The following is a 19,831-nucleotide window of genomic DNA, read 5'->3' as shown; positions in this document are numbered from 1 at the left end:
GTTTGTCATCTCTTGCTAAATGTTGGGTTCCTTGAAGTTAGCATATTATGTACGTTGTTTCAGATGTTAGGATAGTACCTATTGAATACCAAAGGCTCAATACTCCTTAATTGAATTAAAATTCTCTAGCATTATCCAGATTGTAGTCTCTGATGATTTATTTTTTTAATTTGTTTATTTTATTTCATTTATTTATTTTTGGTTGTGTTGGGTCTTCGTTGCTGCACTCAGGCTTTCTCTAGTTGCGGCGAGTGGGGGCTACTGTTCCTTGCAGTGTGCGAGCTTCTCATTGTGGTGGCCCCTCCTGCTGTGGAGCATGGGCTCTTGGTGTGTGGACTTCAGTAGTTGTGGCATGTGGACTCAGCAGTTGTGGCTCACGGGCTCTAGAGCGCAGGCTCAGTAGTTTTGGCACATGGTCCCAGTTGCTCCGTGGCATGTGGGATCCTCCCGGAACAGGGCTCGAACCCGTGACCCTGCATTGGCAGGCAGACTCCTCACCACTGCACCACCAGGGAAGTCCATAGTCTCTGATTATTGATTTGACTGTTTCTAAGCAGTTAACATTAGGACAGACATAAAGGGCCACATATATACACACATTTGTACAAACATCAGATACCTAAATTATGGAGATTCTTTATTTTCTGTTTCTTCAGTGTGGAGACAAATAATGTATTTATTTTATATTTTGGTACTTTACTCAGTAGTAATTTAGAAAGTATGAAAATTGTAATATAGAACTCAGTGGGACACATTTTACAAACCTAATGGTAGCATCATCCATTTCTCTTTGAGACTATAAAAAAAAAAGGCAATAACATGATAGGTGCTACAGTCAGTGAAGGAAATTTTAATGATTTTACCTGAAATTTCCATAAGTGGCAATGAGTGCTAATTTGGCCATGCAATAGAAATACTGAAACTGATACAATTTCTAACTGTATAATTATGTTACTAATTCCATGATTGAATTCATGCAATTTGATTTACCATGGGAAAAGTCCATAAAGTGTTTTTGATCTGCTGAAATAGGAACAGTCATATTTAGGCTGCATGTCTGTATTTTTCTTTTAAACAATATATTCCCATCTTCATTCCTATCAATAGATTTCAGGCTAAACAAAATTTGAAATATTTAACTCCTAGCAAAATAAGAAAAAAGGATGAGGAAATGACTTGTTTGTAATTTTATTTAATAATTATTTAAAAATCAAAGTAATTAGAACAAGTCTTTTTTTAAACATCTTTATTGAAGTGTAATTGCTTTACAATGGTGTGTTAGTTTCTGCTTTATAACAAAGTAAATCAACCATACACATACATACATTCCCATATCTCCTCCCTCTTGCGTCTCCCTCCCACCCTCCTGATCCCACCCCTCTAGGTGGTCGCAAGGCACTGAGCTGATCTCCCTGTGCTATGCGGCTGCTTCCCACTAGCTATCTATTTTATATTTGGTAGTGTATATATGTCCGTGCCACTCTCTCACTTCATCCCAGCTTACCCTTCCCCCTCCCCACGTCCTTAAGTCCATTCTCTATGTCTGCGTCTTTATTCCTGTCCTGCCCCTATGTTCTTCAGAACCACGTTTTTTTTTTTTAGATTCCATATATATGTGTTAGCATATGTTTTTTTTTTTCTCTTTCTGACTTACTTCACTCTGTATGACAGTCTCTAGGTCCATCCACCTCACTACAAATAACTCAATTTCGCTTCTTTTTATGGCTGAGTAATATTCCATTGTATATACATGCCACATCTTCTTTATGCTTTCATCTGCTGATGGACACTTAGGTTGCTTCCATGTCCTGGCTATTGTAAATAGAGCTGCAATGAACATTGTGGTACATGACTCTTTTTGAATTATGGTTTTCTCAGGGTATATGACCAGTAGTGGAATTGCGGGGTTATATGGTACTTCTGTTTTTAGTTTTTAGTTTTTAAGGAACCTCCATACTGTTCTCCATAGTGGCTGTATCAATTTACATTCCCACCAACAGTGCAAGAGTGTTCCCTTTTCTCCACACCCTCTCCAGGCTTTATTGTTTGTAGATTTTTTGATGATGGCCATTCTGACAGGTGTGAGGTGATACCTCATTGTAGTTTTGATTTGCATTTCTCTAATGATTAGTGATGTTGAGCCTCCTTTCATGTGTTTGTTGGCAATCTGTATATCTTCTTTGGAGAAATGTCTATTTAGGTCTTCTGCCCATTTTTGGATTGGGTTTTTTTTTTTTTTTTGATATTGAGCTGCATGAGCTGCTTGTATATTTTGGAGATTAATCCTAACAAGTCTACCTTTAACTGAATGCCACAGATTACTATTTACTGTAAAATTGGTAGGATAAGCCTCTTCCCTCTTCCTCCTTTGACACAATTTAGCAAGTGTTTAATCATCACTAGATCAATGATAAACAGACATCTTGTCATTTTGCCCATGCCACCCCCTTATGAGTAGCTACAGCAAGCATGCTTTTTAAATTTGGATTTTCCTACAAAAATGAGTCATTATCTTATACTCCTATCTTATCAGCACATGAACACACACACAAAATCTATACTGATGGCACAATATTTGTTATAACAAAAACACTGGCAACAATTTAAATGTCTCTCAATAATGACTCTTTAAATTACAGTATAGCCATTCCAACATACTACACTCTTTAAGGCAACCATTAAAAGGAATGAGATACCTCTCTATGTATTACACAGAATAATCTGCAAGGATGTAAAATAAAAAGTGCAAGGTACAGGGCAGTGTATAGAGTATGCTACCATTTGATAAAATGCTTTGTGAATGCATTCCCAAGTTCATGTATTTTCCATTCAAATAAATTGTTTAAAAGTAAAATATTCAAGTTTCAGCAGCCACTATCTAAAATGTTTGAGATTCCTTAAATGATCCTCTTTTGATTTTGTATTGTACCTGACTTCCATCTTCCAGCCTCCATTACTGCTAATAAAGTAACTACAGTTTTTTTAGTATTCTTTTTTTGTGCAGAATTTCTTTTTGATATCCCTTCCTAAGTCCTCACCTGGATAGGAAGAAGAGGCATCCCTCTTTGGTTGGTTTCTCATTCTCCCATCCATGTCATGCAATGGGGAGCCAGGAGGGCTAGAACCAGGGCTGATGTGCTAAGATGTGCAGAGGTGGAGCATCTCTGGCCACGGCCAGTTCCGGCATAAAGGAAGGAATCCCATAGCCAAGGCCCTTTAAATGATTCCTCCTCTCTCCTCTTGAAACAGAGGCCCTTCTTTCTTCTTTTGAAGAAAGGGTTTCCTGTTTCCTCTCCTCTGTTGTGCTTTATTGGAGATGGCAGGCCTTAGAATTGGCCTTCCTGGCACATCAGCAAACTAGCACATGTAGAAAAAGAAAGTTTCTCCAGGGTGAGGAAGCTGAAACTTCCAAACAAAAGGAATGTAACAGCAGACATCCTGCCAGTTCCCTTCTCAGGGAAGAACCAACCAACCCTTGTGTCCTGTTGGCAAAACTCCTTGAAATTGAACCACTTCCGGGAATACAAAAACAACAAACATTCTAGGACATCTGTGTTATTTGAGGAAACTTTTTAGACAATTTATCAGTCACTGTCCTTTGGAGTCCCTTAAACCCAGCATTTTGTGGTTTTGATGTAGATGTTTGAATATTACAGAATAAGTGTAAACTGGGACAGTTGCTCTCTCCTTCCCCAATATCAGATTTGTCAGTATCAAAGTTGGCAAATGAAAACACAAAGTCAGTTTAGACTTCATTTCTATGGGTTTTCTTTTAAACAATATACCCCTATCCTCTTCCAATGAACAGATTTCTGGTTGAGCAAAAACTGAAATATTCAGTTCATCTAGCAAGAGAAGCAAAGAACGAAATGAGAGAGGATTTGTGATTTTTAGGTAATAATTATTTTAAAATCAAAGTAATTGGAACCAAGTCTTCCTGGCATGAAGTAGTATTTAAGATACTTCAAACTGACTAATTTGGTACAAAATCTGCATGTATTTGTCAACTGTATTTATACACACACAGACACACACACACCACACACATAACAGCCCTCTAAGATCACACTGCCAAAATTTATTGATACTTGTAGTATTTCATGGTATTAAAAGTTAGATTTTATTTCAAGGACTATCACAGCCTAGAGATAAATATAATCAAGAACTGAGAGAGTACATTTTGGAAAATAAGCTAATATTTTCATGATAAATCTTACATACCTATCACTTATCATTCCAAAAGCTCCTTACATTCTAGATTCTAGAATTAAAAGGGGAAAGGGTTTTGCATTTAAGAAGTATAAGCTGAAAGTATTTATTTCAATTCAATATGGAATAGGCTGAAAGTATTTATTTCAGTTCAATATAGAGTATTTATCAGAATCAAGATAACAATGTATACAAACATTTACATAACAAGAGGAACAATAGACAATGCAGCACATTTAGAAAAATAATTAAAAGTTTTGTTGCATTTACAGGTAAGTGCCACACTGAAAATTTACAACACAGTAATTTACTGCAATCAATGACAGGGGAGTTCCACAAAGAAACAAAGCTCTTACACTCCAGATTTTCAGAAGGTATTATTGGAATGCTTACTGTAACCACAGAATTTGTACATCCTTAAGGATTGAGCTCACAAAAGTCACAAACAGTTTTCATAGCATATATTATGTAAATGGAGTCCACTGTGTTCAGACAGCTGGCTTAGTGTCTCTGACAGGTGTGAAGCCTAGAAGAATTACTGGCTTGATGGTGATCTTTCTGTATCCGGCAAGACAGACCTTCTCCACAGTAACAACGCTGGAATATCTCCAGCCCGTGAGAGCCTTTTCTCCTGTGCTTGGTGCACACTTGACCTTCTTTGAGAACAGGTTTACAGATCTTGGACCAGAAATGTCTAGCACAACACAACCCTGTAGCACAGTCTGATGATCGGAGACAGACAGAACCTTCTTGTCCTAGGAAGACAATAGGAAAAGTACATGGTCATTGCTAAGCCTGTGTTATTTCATTAAGGTGATCCGAAAGACACTTCTGATGTGCTAACAAAAAAGAATGAGTCTTTAGATCCTTTAACCTACCTTTGGTATGATACATTTTTGAAGACAGTGTAGTTCTTCTGGAGTACCCATCCAAGGTGCTGTGATCATTACCAAAGCTTTCAATAATGGTTTCCTCAATTTCTCCTCGATTGAAATGATTGTGATCAGAAGGCATACATATTCCTAAGGAAACAGGAGATAGTGATTAACTCCTGAGCTGTAATTTGTTACTGCTAATAGCTGTGACAGTGGCAGTCTGTTATGCCTTCACCAATTTGAGATACCTCGCTGTAGTGACGTTAATTTAAACATGAGCCAAACTTCCTTCCAAGTGTTAAAGCAAAACTCCCCAGATGGACAGAAGCATCAGTCTGTACACTGTGCACTCACATGTAACATCCCCAATCTAGCCACTTAAAATACTTTCCCACCAACTGGGGTAGTGGCAGTGAAATTTCTGCCCATTTTAATATCACCCTTGGGGTAAGAAAAATAAAATCAGTCACTTAAAAATTGTTTTTAAAAATAACTTCTCTGCCCTTGGTGCTATATAGGTACTGCCAGACTAAGTTAAGCAAATGCAATGCCTGCTGCCTGGAAGATTACACTCTTTACCACCAGTTACTTTACTGTATAATTTCTATATTACAGAGATTTAGTTAGTTCACCCGGAGTACTACTGGGTCCTAAGGAGGATCGCCACCCTAAGTTTATTTCTGGAGACTCCTTTGGCTGAGTCTACCTCTTTGAGACATTAAACTTTTGTGGATCTGTGGTTGGGGGGAGGAGTACTTATTTTAAGGTAGCAGGAGGTAGAGGCAGAGAAGGATGGAGAAGCCAGGATGTGAGGGCATCAAGATCTCCTTTAAGAACGGCCAGCACAGATAAATCACTGTGTCTTCTGACTGACAACAGTTTGAACAGGGATCTTGAGGGAGAGGCTAGTTTGGCAGAGCTGTGAGAGGCACCATAAGAAAAATGGAAAAGGCAACTAAACGCCCAGTCTGGTTTCCTTGGTCTCTGTATAATTCCACCTCCCTCCCCATCTTCTTTCTCAAATGGTATCAAGGCTCCCTCTAGACAAATTTTTATGGAAGGGCCCACTCTGAGGTAAGACGTCGTGTTGAGTAATCGAGGGGCACAAAGGGAGATAAGGAGCTCCAATATCTCTGTACTTCTCTTTGCTCCCTGGTTAAACACTAACCTGAAAACATTTCAGGGGCACCTCGCACGCTGAACTCCCATTTGCAGGTGGTGCCACAGCGTTCTCAAAGCTGAGAGCATTGTCTCCCAACTGTAGGCGCACAAGCGCGGGATGGTTTGAGTCCGAAAGGAAGCTACCTGACTCACCATTTTTGCAGTAATTCCCAGGGCAGCACATAGCGTGACGCATGCAGCGTTTTCTGCGCTTCCTGCAGGAGAGGCAGATTTGCGCGCCTGCACCCGCTCCGCGGGTGGAACTCGCGCAGTACTCATCGGTGCTGCACTCCTCGTCCTCGACGCACGGGTACGGCTGCGGGAAGGGGGCCAGGAGAGGGTGAGGCACCTGGGCAGCCAGGTACCACACTCCTGGACTCATCACAGTCCCTTTCTGTCCACCTCTCCAAAAGCTGCTGCCGCCCACTGCTCCCAAAGGCAAAGTTTCCAAATGCGCCTTGAACTGCACACAGCACGTTCTACGCCCTCCTCCCCCAATAAGACCCCTTCAGGGTCACAGCGTCCCCAGGTCCCCAAGACCCGTCTCACCTGGTAGTTGTCAATGGTCTGGTACTTGTTGCCGCCCTCGAACAGAATTCCCGGAGCAGCGCTGACTGCGAAGCCTGGGTGCCCGGCAGCGCCGCCCAGCGGTGGGGGCAGGTTCTTGATGGCGTTGGAATTGAGAAGAACCGAGTTCAAGGTGGCACTGACTCCAAACAGAGGGTGACCGCAAAGAGCCGCAGCTACTAGGGTAACCAACACCCGGGCAGCACCCGCTGTGCCCAGAGCCGTCATCTCAGAGGGACTCAGGGGAGACAAAGAGAAAGGAGGAATGTCGCTTTGCAAGCCTGGTCCCCACGAAGCTGTGCTGGCGCAGCTGCAGAGTCAGGGTTCCGAGAGCCTCCACCGGTCCCAGCGTCCTGACTGCGGGGCTCTGCTCCGCCACCGCCACCGCGGCTGCCTTTATACTGTGGGTTGTGAGCATTCCGGCCCCTCGCGGGGGGAGACAACAAAGCCGGGTTGGGATTTCAAAGCGTTGGGAGGGGCTGGAAGGGGGTGTGTTTGTGTACATGAAGGGGAGCCTTTGACACTCTGCGCAGTCGTTCCCCTGCCCAGCTCACCTTCGGGGTGATGGTAATCAGTGAGCATTAGAGGAGACAACTTTAATAAATGCGGGAAGTGGGTGGAACTCGGGTGCCCTTACCTTGCTCTAGGGGTAGGAGCGTTGAGATCTGAAATACTTTTCAGTCAGGCATTGTGATATTCTCTGCAAAACCACGTTTCTCCTTTCTTCTTTACGCCAGTACTATTTTTTGTTGTGCACACAAATAATATTCAGTATTAAATGCAACCAGATCAGTACTTCAAAGTCTCTACCAAAACGTCTCAGCGAGAGGGCCAGGTGGCCCTTGCACGTTGCTGATTAACCCTTTAGAGTCACGGTTTGCAGATTTGGGGTGAGATCCTCGGTTTTAAGTTCGTTCAATTCCTCCCCCCTTCTTCCCCTCCCCCCCGCCCCCACGAGAAAAATGTGCAAAGAGAGGGACATTTGCACATCAAACGAGGGTAAGAAGGAAGAACTAATTCTCTTTTGATGGGAAGTTTAGAGAGGGAGGCGAGAGACTGGTGTTTGGAAATTAGATCAGGGGTGGAGGGAAGAGGGGAATGACCATCCGATAATCAAGCTATTTAATGTTGTTCTTTGAATCTGAGCAGTCGCGGCAGTAGATGAACTTGATTAGGCAGACGCGCAAGATCAAAGTGGCAGGAGCGAAAGCGGACAGGGTCCAACGGCTGGGTCAGTGGGCCTTCCCTGATTCCCCCTTCTCAGCGGTGGGTTAACGCAGGGAGATAGAAACCCTTAAGGCTTAGCGCCTTCCTCATTAGTATTTCATATTGCAAAGCTTGTGAACGCCTGTGTTTGATCCCAACTCAGGCAGTTCCCGAAACCAGGGAATACCCGCTCTAGGGAGATAAGAGCTTCAGCTTTTGGAAAGGGGAAGCTGAAAGTGAATTTGTCGTCATGTAAGTCAGTGTATAAAAATAAAGTAAGGCTAGTGTGCAAGAATGCCGTCCTGCTCATGCATTGCAAATAATTGATTCAACAAAAACTTATTGGAAGCCTAGTGCCCTGGCAGTGGGCTATCCTTCGCGTTGTTGCCCTCTGGGGGGGGGGGAGGGCGGGCGCGGGGGTGCATATAGAATACAAATATATAGAATACAAATATTCTAACTAAAGTAATAATACAGGTAAGAAATGTATACAGTTTTCTTTAAAGCAGGTTGATGTTATAAGTATCAGAAGATGGACAACTGCTACGTGAATTTAGAAAAAGAGATTATTGAATAATCACTGTTGAATGAAAAAGCCTAGGGTGTATTTATTTTGTGCTCCCTAACCTCAGGGTATTTATAATCACTCTACATACCGACCTACTATATTGATTACTGGGACCGCCACCGAGTGGAGCCAGTGGTAGTCTTGCAGTAGTATAATAATCCTGAAGTTAAGAGAGGGAGGGGTAGTTTTAAAAACAAGTTTGTAATCCTCTGTTCTAATTCCTTGGGTTTCAGAAGTCATATTAAGAATATCTTCTAAACAATTATTTAATAATGCCTCTACTTGCACTGGTGCCCCTCCGTCCTATCCCAAATCCTATCTATCCTGTGAAATTTCCTCTGGTTTACTGATAATTCCTCCTTAAAATTCGAACATGGATTAACTCGCACATATTTCTTTATATTTTGTTAAGAACATGTACAGTAACTTAGACTTGGCTACTACTATAAAAATTTTTGGAACAAATTGAAATTCGGAAACGAAGGGGAGGTTGTTTATATTGCCTTTTTAAAAATGAGTCTAAGAAATGAACAAGCCAATACACCTCTTATTGAGAATCAGCAATGAACCGGGTCTCCCCTGGGCAGATATGCCATGACCCTCAGCCAACATGAAGTTTATATAGATGGAGAGGTATTGTAGGATAAAAAGGTAAAGGCATAGGGGATTTTAGGTGCCATATTATCACCTGCAGAATATTGATAACAATGTCAGTAATCAATGTGTTGAGTACCTTCCATGTGGTAGAAAGTCTAGAGTCTGTCTTAAATTCTTACAGTGTTGAAATGTGGAGAAAGAATCCCATGCCCTTGGGATAGGTTAAGATATTTCTTCCTACTGCCATTCTCCTATTTAAACATTTAAATATACAATATGTTTTGCCACACTGAAAGCCAATTTCTTTTCCTCTTTTTGGAAGAGATGGTAAATGTTAAAACATTTAACAAATTTAGTCCATTAAGAACTTGAATTCACAAATGAAACCATTGTCTAGAGGCCGAAAAAAAAAGTGCAACAGCTTAATCAATAAAAGGAAAACTTCAACAAAAAGGCATATTGCATAAATCCAGTCCTGATCCCTGAACATGTACGTCTGTTATGGTCTAATATTCATTAAGCTTAGATAGAGTCTGTTGTGTTGAGTTAGGGAAGCTAAGCCAAGATTAGGGTTTCATGAGCGGATCCTTCCCCACTTCCCACGTTCCTCCTGAAGTCATGATTTGAAAGCTAATAATAGTGAATCGGTTAATATCTGAGTTCCTACTTTAAGCTAAGCACTGTATGTGGTATATGTGGTGCTGTGTGAAAAAGGATGAGTACTCAGGTTATCTATCTACAAATAATTTAGAGGGGGAAGGGGAAGTAAGCTCTCAAATTATACAGGAAAGAATTTATGTAGGAGGTCCTCGTAGCGAGCTGGGTCTGTAGCAGGCCAACCCTCTGTTCCAAATGGGAAAACTTAGTTTGTCAATGGAATCTCAATTTGAACATCCTTTTCATGATTGAGTTTGCTCAGTGGCCACAAAAGAGCAGGATGAGTAAGGAGATAAAGTGAAGTTTGTTGTTCCACCAGCATCCAGTTTAAATTCAGTGAGTGACCATTATATGTGGAATGCTACCCTAGTCCCGTTGGGAATATACCCGCAAAATATTAAAGGCAGCCTTTTTGTCCTCAGAAAGCTTTCTGTCTATAGTAGAGTAGTTTGGGAAACAAATATACCTATATGGAATGGAGGAAGAGCTTTTCCAAAACAGATTATACTTTGGTACATATTAGGTCATGGGGAAGATTATATTTTGGGACATATGAGGTCTAGGAATTATTGTGTCCAACAAACCTTGGGGAAAGAGAGTGTTCTGATGACTCGGAGTCTCTCCTGGCAGATAGATGACAGAGGTGATAGAAGTTGGGTCTGGTGTATTTAGTTTATTAGGCCTAGCTTATTTAGGGAAACCCTGCCTCTTATTTGATCTGGTTTAAATAAAACCATAATTAATGCAGTAAGTTTAATACTGTGGATTAGATTTTAGAATAGGTGAAATGTTTACCAACATGGAATTGAACCACATAACCCAGGAAGAGCATGATATGTGCCTTCCTCACATTCTAAGTGCTGTATGTCTGTCATAGAATATTCATCAACCTCTTCATCCATGAGGGAGACAGGAAAATACTCTCCCCAAATCACCGTGCTATTTGCAAAGTGTTTTCCATCTTTGTTATTTCAGATTCTTATGTAACTGCTACATTTTTAATTCATTACCTTCCTCTCTTCCTTTCTTCTTCCTCCCTCTCTCCCTTCCTTTCCTCCTTCTTTACTTCTTTCTCTTTGTTAAATCAAAGGAAGCAGATCTGTTGCCATTTATTTTTACTTCACTGGGAAACACTGAATAAATGTCATTCCTTATGGTGAGTGTTGCCAACATTTTTGGAGTACTGATCTTGAATTTAGAGTAGGAATTCCTCATTCCTGAGTTTAGTTTTTTTAAAAAAAATTCTTATGACTTTCTCATTGGCCTTTAAAAGATTTGGGTCTTAATGCTCTTCCTGATGTTAAAAGAGCTTTTAGAGCAGGGCCAAGTTACGACTCCCGAGAGGATGGAGTAGGTTTTTCAGCACTCCTCACTCAAAAAAACAGGCGAGATTTGACAATGATTATGTTTATTTGGTCAGTGGAGATGGCCAGCCCTGATAAATCAGGCTCCATGGTAGCTTTCTACTCTAGCTCAGAAGATGTGTTTTACAGAAGCAGGACATTAAAAGCTCATCTGAGAATAGAGCTCAGAACCCAGAAACTTAACTAAAAATCAGAGAGGAACTTTTCTGATGTCCTGCACTCAGAAAGGTCCTGTGGTATGTAGTTACAAGGAGTACAAAACAGCCCTTTAACATTCCCTAAAGGATTTGACATTTCCAGCCATGAAGACAGACCAATGACAGCAGAAAGCAGGATGCAAGATCCTCTTAAAACAGTCTCCAGAGCTAGAGAAAAATCATTTCCTTCCATGTCAGTGAGTTCCTATTGTTACCCCCTTCATAATGCAAGCACTTTGCAAGGGTCATGCCCAAGAAAAGTGTTGTGCCATGGTTTCAGGATTCTGGGGCTGGAACACTGTGCACTGGGGACTGCTACTGTGACAGCCACGAGCTGGCTGGTAAATATTGGAACTTGGTCAAGTCACTTAACTCTCAGTGCTGGTGTTGGTCTTTAACTTTTTTTTTTTTTTTTTTTTTTGCGGTACGCGGGCCTCTCACTGTTGTGGCGCACAGGCTCGGGACACGCAGGCTTAGCGGCCACAGATCACAGGCTTAGCCGCTCCGCGGCATGTGGGATCTTCCCAAACCAGGGCAAAAACCCGTGTCCCCTGCATCGGCAGGCGGACTCTCAACCACTGCACCACCAGGGAAGCCCTATATTTTGAAGAAAGCGTACAAGGTTTAAGTCTTTGGAAATAAGGTAAATTACTTGAACCAGGTGATATTTTTAAAAAGATGGATATATATATATATTAGAGAGAGAGAGATTTCTAGTTTACATACATTCTCTTGGAGGAAATTCAGCAAATACAGAGAGTGCAAAAACAAATAAATGCCGTGTGCAAACCCACCACTCAAAGAAAACCAGTTTACTTTTAGTTTCTACACACACATGCACACAAACACAGGCACATATATATGGATGGAAAGCAAGAGAGAGAGTAAGAAATATTTTTGATTCACAAAATTGATTGTGATGTTTTAGAGCCGAATTTTTTTTGACAATCACTAAATCTGAGACTAGTGAATTGTAATGGGACCTTGAGGTGAAAAATAGAAAGCAGGACCTTGATAACACTTTTGTGTCCCGAGACCCGGTCTTAGACTCGCCGGGGAGTGGGCCGGGATATGGGCTAGAAACAGAACTATTAATTTCAGCGGGGAAGAGGAGTGATGTATAAATTGTGCAAGTATTATTCATCACCCTTAAGTCCCCCCCCCAAAAAAAAAATTTTCGGATGAGTTCAGGAGTTCTAGAGTGGAAGGAGGCAAGTTGGGGGAGCTACCAGTTGGGCAGATCCAGAAACCTCCAAACTCGTGCCGTGTGCCCCATACCCAGCCTCCAGCCCTGGATAATTTCCCAGCAGGCAGGCCCCGGGGTGTCCTGCACTTAACCAAGCCGCGAATTCCAATTGTTCACGTGCTCCCGGGAGGCTGCTCACGGTGGCTGCACTTTGGTGTCACAACCTGTCGCCAGCATACAGTAGTGTAAAATGAAGCTTGTTTAAAGACTCTCTTTGATGAGTGAACATCAAACGGCTTGGGGACCCCCGGTCTTAATCAGACTTGAGCCAGGATGGCATTTTCACAAATAGTCCGTTTGCTCGGCTTTGAGCAGACTTTGTGCTCAGCACATTCATCCGGCTGCGGGGCGGGTAATCTCGGCTGAAGCCTCTTGCCTGGTCGCAAATCCATTCACACTACAGTGGCTGCTGTTGGTTTGCTGTGTCAGTTCATGGGCAAATAAATATAGGGCCCTTCTGACTTAATTAAAGTGGGGTGAGAGGAAAGGTGACTGAGAGGAAGATAAAAGCTTCGAGCGACATCAGGCTACCCTGTGTCTGACTGCAAGTGGGAGAAAGCCGCTCTTCCGCTGCCCCCTGGTGGAAGTTCCGTAGAAGTTCTTCATAGGGAGGATACAAATGATCTATTAATCGCGCAATTTACTCTTGAGATTTATTCTCCAGGTTCAGTTATTTGCATATTGTATACCTTCTTCATGTTTCAGCATCTTCGAAGTTGGATAATCTCTTGTACTTCTTAATATTCCACACAATTCCTTGTTCACAGAATAATTTAAGTCTTCACAAATTAGAGTTAAAATGACAACTGGGGAACCGAGACATAGGTTCTCAATAAATGTTCCTTTTGTTCTATTGAAGTTGAAAGGATCCATATTGCATTCCTAGATAAAAATGTCAAGGTATACAGATTGTTATAAATGCTGTATTATAGGTAACCCTAGGCCAAATAAATATATTTTTTTAACATCTTTACTGGAGTATAATTGCTTTAGTTTCCTCAGTATAACAAAGTGAATCAGCTATACATACACATATATCTCCATATCTCCTCCCTCTTGCATCTCCCTCTGACCCTCCCTATCCCACCCCTCTAGGTGGACACAAAGCACCGAGCTGATCTCCCTGTGCTATGTGGCTGCTTCCCACTAGCTATCTATTTTACAAGGCCAAATAAATCTTAAGAAAGCTCATATATATATATATATATATATATAAAACTATTCAGTGAGAATAAAGTTTTAAAAGAATATTATTTTTTCATATATTTGAATGAGAAAATAGTAACCATTTCAGAGTTCCATGTTCAAAAAGAAGATAGAAAGTTATAGGCTTATGTAAAATAAGTTATAATACACTATTTAATATCAGTACTTTCATTTCTTTAAAGCCAACATGTTATACAAATAGAAAAAGAACAGTAGAAAAATTAATAAAACACATGCTAGAAATGCACCTCCTACATAATATATGTAGCTGTTAAAATTATTATTGGTAGTTATATATTATTATTTAACAGTTAACAGTTAATAATTCTAAACTACTCCCCAATTTTTTCTTATAACTCATTTTCCTTAAACAGAAGTCCTGGCAGAAAAAAATGTTCTACTACTAGAATTTCTTTTAACGAGTAAAGGATTCTGGAAGATATGTGAGAAACACTATCTCTAAACATTCAATTCAAGAAATATTTTTGTGTACTAAATTCTTAGCTATGTTAGATGCTAAGCATAAAATTGTACACTGTTATTTCAGTATTATAATCTAAAATATATTTACAAGAATGACTTTAAGGTAAGAAGCAAATTGACCTCAATCAACCTTTTCAAAATGTCATTGTTTTGATTAGACCCTCTCCACAATTTTTGATTGGGCTATGTTTTCCACCAGTATCTTTATTTTCTTCTCACAATATTATTTTGATACAGCTGATTCTATTTACAACAAGAAAGTCACTCTTTAAAGTGAGCTCTAAGTTTAAAAACAAGTGAAAAAGCATTTTGCAAATATCAACAGTTTTGTGAATTCAGCTTAGGCACAAGTTTACTTAAAAGGTATGGAAGTGTCATGTAGAGAATCTAGTGCCTAATTAGCTTTCTATTAAAAGCATATCCCCCTATCACTTTCTGCTAATATCATTTACTACTATCATTTGCATTTGCTAATAATTTTAACAGGGAACTGTGGCTAGAGTTGTGAAGTCTAAAGTTAAAGCTGTATTAGTTTACTTTGTTTTTAGAGTTGTTGATTTGCAGGCAAATTTATCTGGAAAATGACCTTGTTGTGGTTTTATTAGTAGCTGAGATTAGAAAACAAGTAAGTTAATAGGTAAGTAAAAAATAAATGGAGCTTTTACCTGCAAGTGTATGAGAAATAGGAGAGCTTACCATTATGAAGTATTTCCATCACACAGATGCAACTGGTGTAAATAACCTCAAGAACATAGATGAATAGTCGAAGTAAAGCACTTAATAAGTGATGAGTTTTGCATATTTACTACCTTGTTTTTATTTATTTTATTTACTTATTTTTTCATCGCATCTACTTCAATTTTCTCCTCAACTTTTATGGATTCCTCTGCGTGGCTTCTTAACAAAATGAGACTGAATCGTAGAACCGTCTGCTATTGCACAGATCATTTTTTCCCTTAGTTGCTTTACTTGTGGTTTACATAGAGAGTAAACTGGATGGGTTGATTCCCGGGACCATCTGTGATACAGTGATGAGGTGAAGACAATATGACCGGAGCAGTCCGCTGTACAAGGCAGGGAAGGAAACGGCAAGTGCTAACTAAAGCCGCTGGACCTGTATCCTGGCACAGCATTACCTGACAGCCTCTGAAGCTGGATTTTCATTTCTGAACTTGTGCTGACTTCCCTTAAATCTGAAGAGCTCCCATTCATTCATTCTTTCATCCATTTATTCAACAATAGTTAACTCAGGGCCCAGCAGGTGCTGGGCACGGTGCTGGATGCTGGGGAAGAAAAACGGCATCCTTGCCTGCTCACAAGGCTTCCGGTTCTATTGGTTGGTGAATGCTTACGAGGCCGACCGTGTTTCTGGGTTGCTTCTTTCACAAAGGTGTAGCTAAAGCCAACTTTAAAAGCTTCCGTGTCCTTCCCCCAAGGGTTGTTGTGTGGCAGCCATGCAGAGAAGGCATATCGAGGATGTCCCTTGGTCCACATGGTCAGGGAAGAAACCACAGGCCTTACTGGCACCACAGTCTTTTTTGTTTGAAAGCCAGTTGGCATTAGCCGCTGGTCTCTCCTCAAATGGATGGAGCACTTATGGACGGAGCAGGGTACTGCTCTTATACCAGCCAATGCAGCTCCTGCCATATCTCAGTCACCAACATGCTGTCCTGAGGGCATCCAAATTTCTCATGCAAATGACTTTTGCATTACCCTGGTATATTAGAGAAACAGAACCAGTAGGGTGTGGGACTGGTACGTACTTTGTTTTAAAAAATATTTATTTAATTGTAAATTTATGTACTTTAATTTTTTTTTTTTTTTTTTTTTTTTTTTTTGCGATATTCAGGCCTTTCACTGCTGTGGCCTCTCCCATTGCGGAGCACAGGCTCCGGACGCGCAGGCTCAGCGGCCATGGCTCACGGGCCCAGCCGCTCCGCGGCATGTGGGATCTTTCCGGACCGGGGCACAAACCCGCGTCCCCTGCATCGGCAGGCGGACTCCCAACCACTGTGCCACCAGGGAAGCCCCGTACTTTAATTTTCTAAAATGGCAATCCCTGGGCATTTCATTAAACGAAAGTTAGTTTCACCAGACTCAAATTTACTGCATGGCGTGTGTTCTCAAGGCAAACACAGCTTCAGTAACCCACTCACTTCTCGTGGTTCCTTTCCCTTAGATTTTGTCTATTTATCGATTTCTTAATCTGTTGTCAACCTTTCAAGACTTTTAAGAAGAACAAAAAATATATATATATATATTTACTTAGTATTTACATTTTTTTTTCAGTAGGAGGGTAGGTTTGAATAACCCAATCTGCCATTTCCCCTGAAATGAAAGTTAACTTAAAAAAAAATTATATAAATGCTATCAGAGTGTTAATCATGCACTTTTTTCACTCAGGATTGTTTGTGAGATTCATCCAGATTAAATTTAGTTAATACATTTCCTTTCATTTCAGTATAATATTCTGTGGTCTGAATATACCAGATTTAGTGGCCTATTATTATCCAGGTGATGAATATTTTTATTTCTAAATTTTTCACTATTTCCAAATCTTCTGTGGGCATCCTTACATATATCTCCTTGTAAACATTTGTGAAATTGTTCCTAGGAAATATAACAATGAGTAGAGTTACTGAGTTGTAAAATATAGACATTTTCAACTTTAAGTATTACAAAATTCTTCAAAGTTGTAATAGCTCACATTTGTACCAGGAACATGCAGGAATTTTGCATTGCTCCACATTTTGACCAACATTTTTTATTTTAAATTTTAATTTGCAAATCAACTGGATGGAAATGGATTCATTTAATTTTTAAACTTAGTTACTGATTATTAATGATGTAATACCCCTTAGGCTAAATAATGTTGATACACAAACCAGACAAGAACAGTTCAAGAAAGGGAAATTACAGGCTACTCTCTTGAAATCATAGATACACAAATCTGAAATATAACCTTGAAAATTAAATATACCAGTGTTTTAAAATTATATGTCATGACAAAGTTGAATTAATGCCACAGAAGCACTGGTGGTTTAATAGAAATCCATAGCATCTTCTGCCAAGTATATTGCAAAAACAGGTTAAGAAGAAAACCATGTGACCATTCCAATACATGCTGAAAAGGAATTTGATGCAATTCAATAGCTGGTCATAATTTTTAAAAAGATTGACAAACTAAAAACTTTTTAACATAATGTGTATGTATATAAAGCCTATATCAAACATCTAATAAAATTTAAAATCTGGAAAAAGGAAAGAATGCCAAATGTAATTTTGTTATTTTATATTTATTTAGGGTCCTAGTCAGCCCATTACTTCAAGGAAAAAAATGATTGGAACTAGGAAGAATGAAATAAAACATTTTATTATTCAGAGATGATAGTATTATCTTCAGAAATAACAGAAGAGATAGACAAGTGAATTAGTAAAATTTCAGCAAGGATGCTGGACATAAGATAAAATGTACAAAGAAGTATTGAATTTCTCTGTGCCAATGAAAGAGTTCAAGTGTTCAAGAATACAACATTTTAAAAAATGTTCTTTAAATAACAACAAAAGATGTTCATGGATTCTATTATAAAATGTTTCAAAGAATTTTTTAAAATGTAAATAATAAAGAGGTATAAATGTCCATGGGTGAAAAAAAAATGTCCATGGGTGGAAAAAGTATAATAAGGTTATAATTGCTTCTCTAAATTAATCTATAAATTCAAAGTAGTTCTAATCAAAATCCTAAAAAGTTTTCATGAAATTTGACCATCTATTTTTTATTTATATGGGAAAAAAAGACTATAGCTAAGACAATTTTAAAAACAGTAACAAAGGCAGGGAGGGAGATGCCCAATAAGATATAAAGAATGTTTATAAAACTACGTTAATTAAACAGTAGTACTGCTGAGAGGGGCAAATATATGTAGACTTCCAATTTTCTCCCATATATTTTCTTTTATATGTATATATGAATGAACAAACTAGAAAAAATGGGCATCTCTATGGAAAAATAGAAGTAAAACAGAGTCCCACATATTTTAAAAATTTATTCCAGTGACATTAAAGACCTAATGTAAATAGCAAGTTTTAGAATTTTCAGAGGTAAATAATAAGAGTCTGTCTCTGTATCCTTACAACTTCACAAAGGAGTCTTATAATGTAAGACACAACTCATAAACTATATAGGAACATGTTGGTAATTTGACAACAAACAACAAAGAAAACTTCCTTAAGAAGACATTAAAAGGAAGGTGAAGAGAAGATATTTGCAATATATATAACTTACCATATATGTTACAATCATTGATTATTTTTAATTACACTAATTTTCCCTATTCTTAGTCTTTACATAAAAAGATAAGTGAGAAGATAATGCTGTTTTTCTCCTTTAAGTGATGAGTGATACAAATAGGTTATTATTTTTTTAATGTTATACCACCTTTGTGGTTTTGAGATAAAGCCAAGTTGGCTACTTTTAACATGATACATAGTTCGATTAGTTTTGCTAATTTCTTTTAAATTCAATTTTTATTTTATATTATAGTTGATTTACAATGTTGTCTTAGTTTCAGGTGTACAGCTAGGTGATTCAGTTATACATATGCATATATCCATTCTTTTTCAGATTCTTTTCCCATATAGGTTGTTACAAAATATTAAATAGGGTTCCCTGTGCTATACAGTAGGTCCTTGTTGATTATCTATTTTATATATAGTAGTGTGTATATGTTAATCCCAACCTCCTAATTTATCCCTCTCCCCCCAGGTTTTCCCTTTGGTAACCATAAGTTTGTTTTCAAAGTCTGTGAGTCTGTTTCTGTTTTGTAAATAAGTTCATTTGTATCACTTTTTCTTTAGATTCCACATAAAAGTGATATCATATGATAAGTGATATCATTTGATATTTTGTCTTTCTCTGTCTGACTTAGTATGATAATCTCTAGGTCCATCCATGTTGCTGCAAATGAAGCTATTTCATTCATTTTTGTGGCTGAGTAAAATTCCATTGTGCCACGTGTACCACACCTTCTGTATCCATTCCTCTGTCAGTGGACATTTAGGTTGCTTCCATGTCTCGGCTATTGTAAACAGTGCTGCAATGAACATTGGGGTGCATGTATCTCTTCGAATTACAGTTTTTTCTGAATATATGCCCAGGAGTGCAATTTCCAGATCATATGGAAGCTTTATTTTTAGTTTTTTTTTTAAAGAACTTCCATACTGTTCTCCATAGTGGTTGTACCAATTTACATTACCATCAACTGTGTAGTAGGGTTCCCTTTTCTCCACACCCTCTCCAGCGTTTATTGTTTGTAGATTTTTTGTTGATAGCCGTTCTGACTGGCATGAAGTGATACCTCATTGTAGTTTTGAATTGGATCTCTCTAATAATTAGTGATGTTGAGCATGTTTTCACGTGCTTTTTGGCCATCTGTATTCCATCTTTGGAGAAATATCTATTTAGGTCTTCTGCCCATTTTTTGATTGGGTTGTTT

At 39.1% G+C, this 19,831-nt stretch overlaps 1 protein-coding gene across 1 annotated transcript; it reads right to left on the bottom strand.

Moving 5' to 3' along the window:
* Positions 1–3,506: 3,506 nt before the first annotated feature.
* Positions 3,507–7,183, bottom strand: DKK1 (dickkopf WNT signaling pathway inhibitor 1). Its single transcript, XM_059052360.2, has 4 exons — positions 6,795–7,183; positions 6,399–6,561; positions 5,088–5,231; positions 3,507–4,964 (listed from the first exon to the last, which is right to left on the bottom strand). Exons 1-4 carry the CDS (start codon positions 7,038–7,040, stop codon positions 4,711–4,713), a joined length of 807 nt encoding a protein of 268 aa, XP_058908343.1. The 5' UTR covers positions 7,041–7,183; the 3' UTR covers positions 3,507–4,710.
* Between the last annotated feature and the right edge of the window lie 12,648 nt (positions 7,184–19,831).

This window comes from Kogia breviceps, chromosome 2 (assembly GCF_026419965.1).
Source record: "Kogia breviceps isolate mKogBre1 chromosome 2, mKogBre1 haplotype 1, whole genome shotgun sequence".
Classification (NCBI taxonomy): domain Eukaryota; kingdom Metazoa; phylum Chordata; class Mammalia; order Artiodactyla; family Physeteridae; genus Kogia; species Kogia breviceps.
Note: the sequence above shows the minus strand (reverse complement) of the source record. Positions and strands in the feature narration are given on the sequence as shown.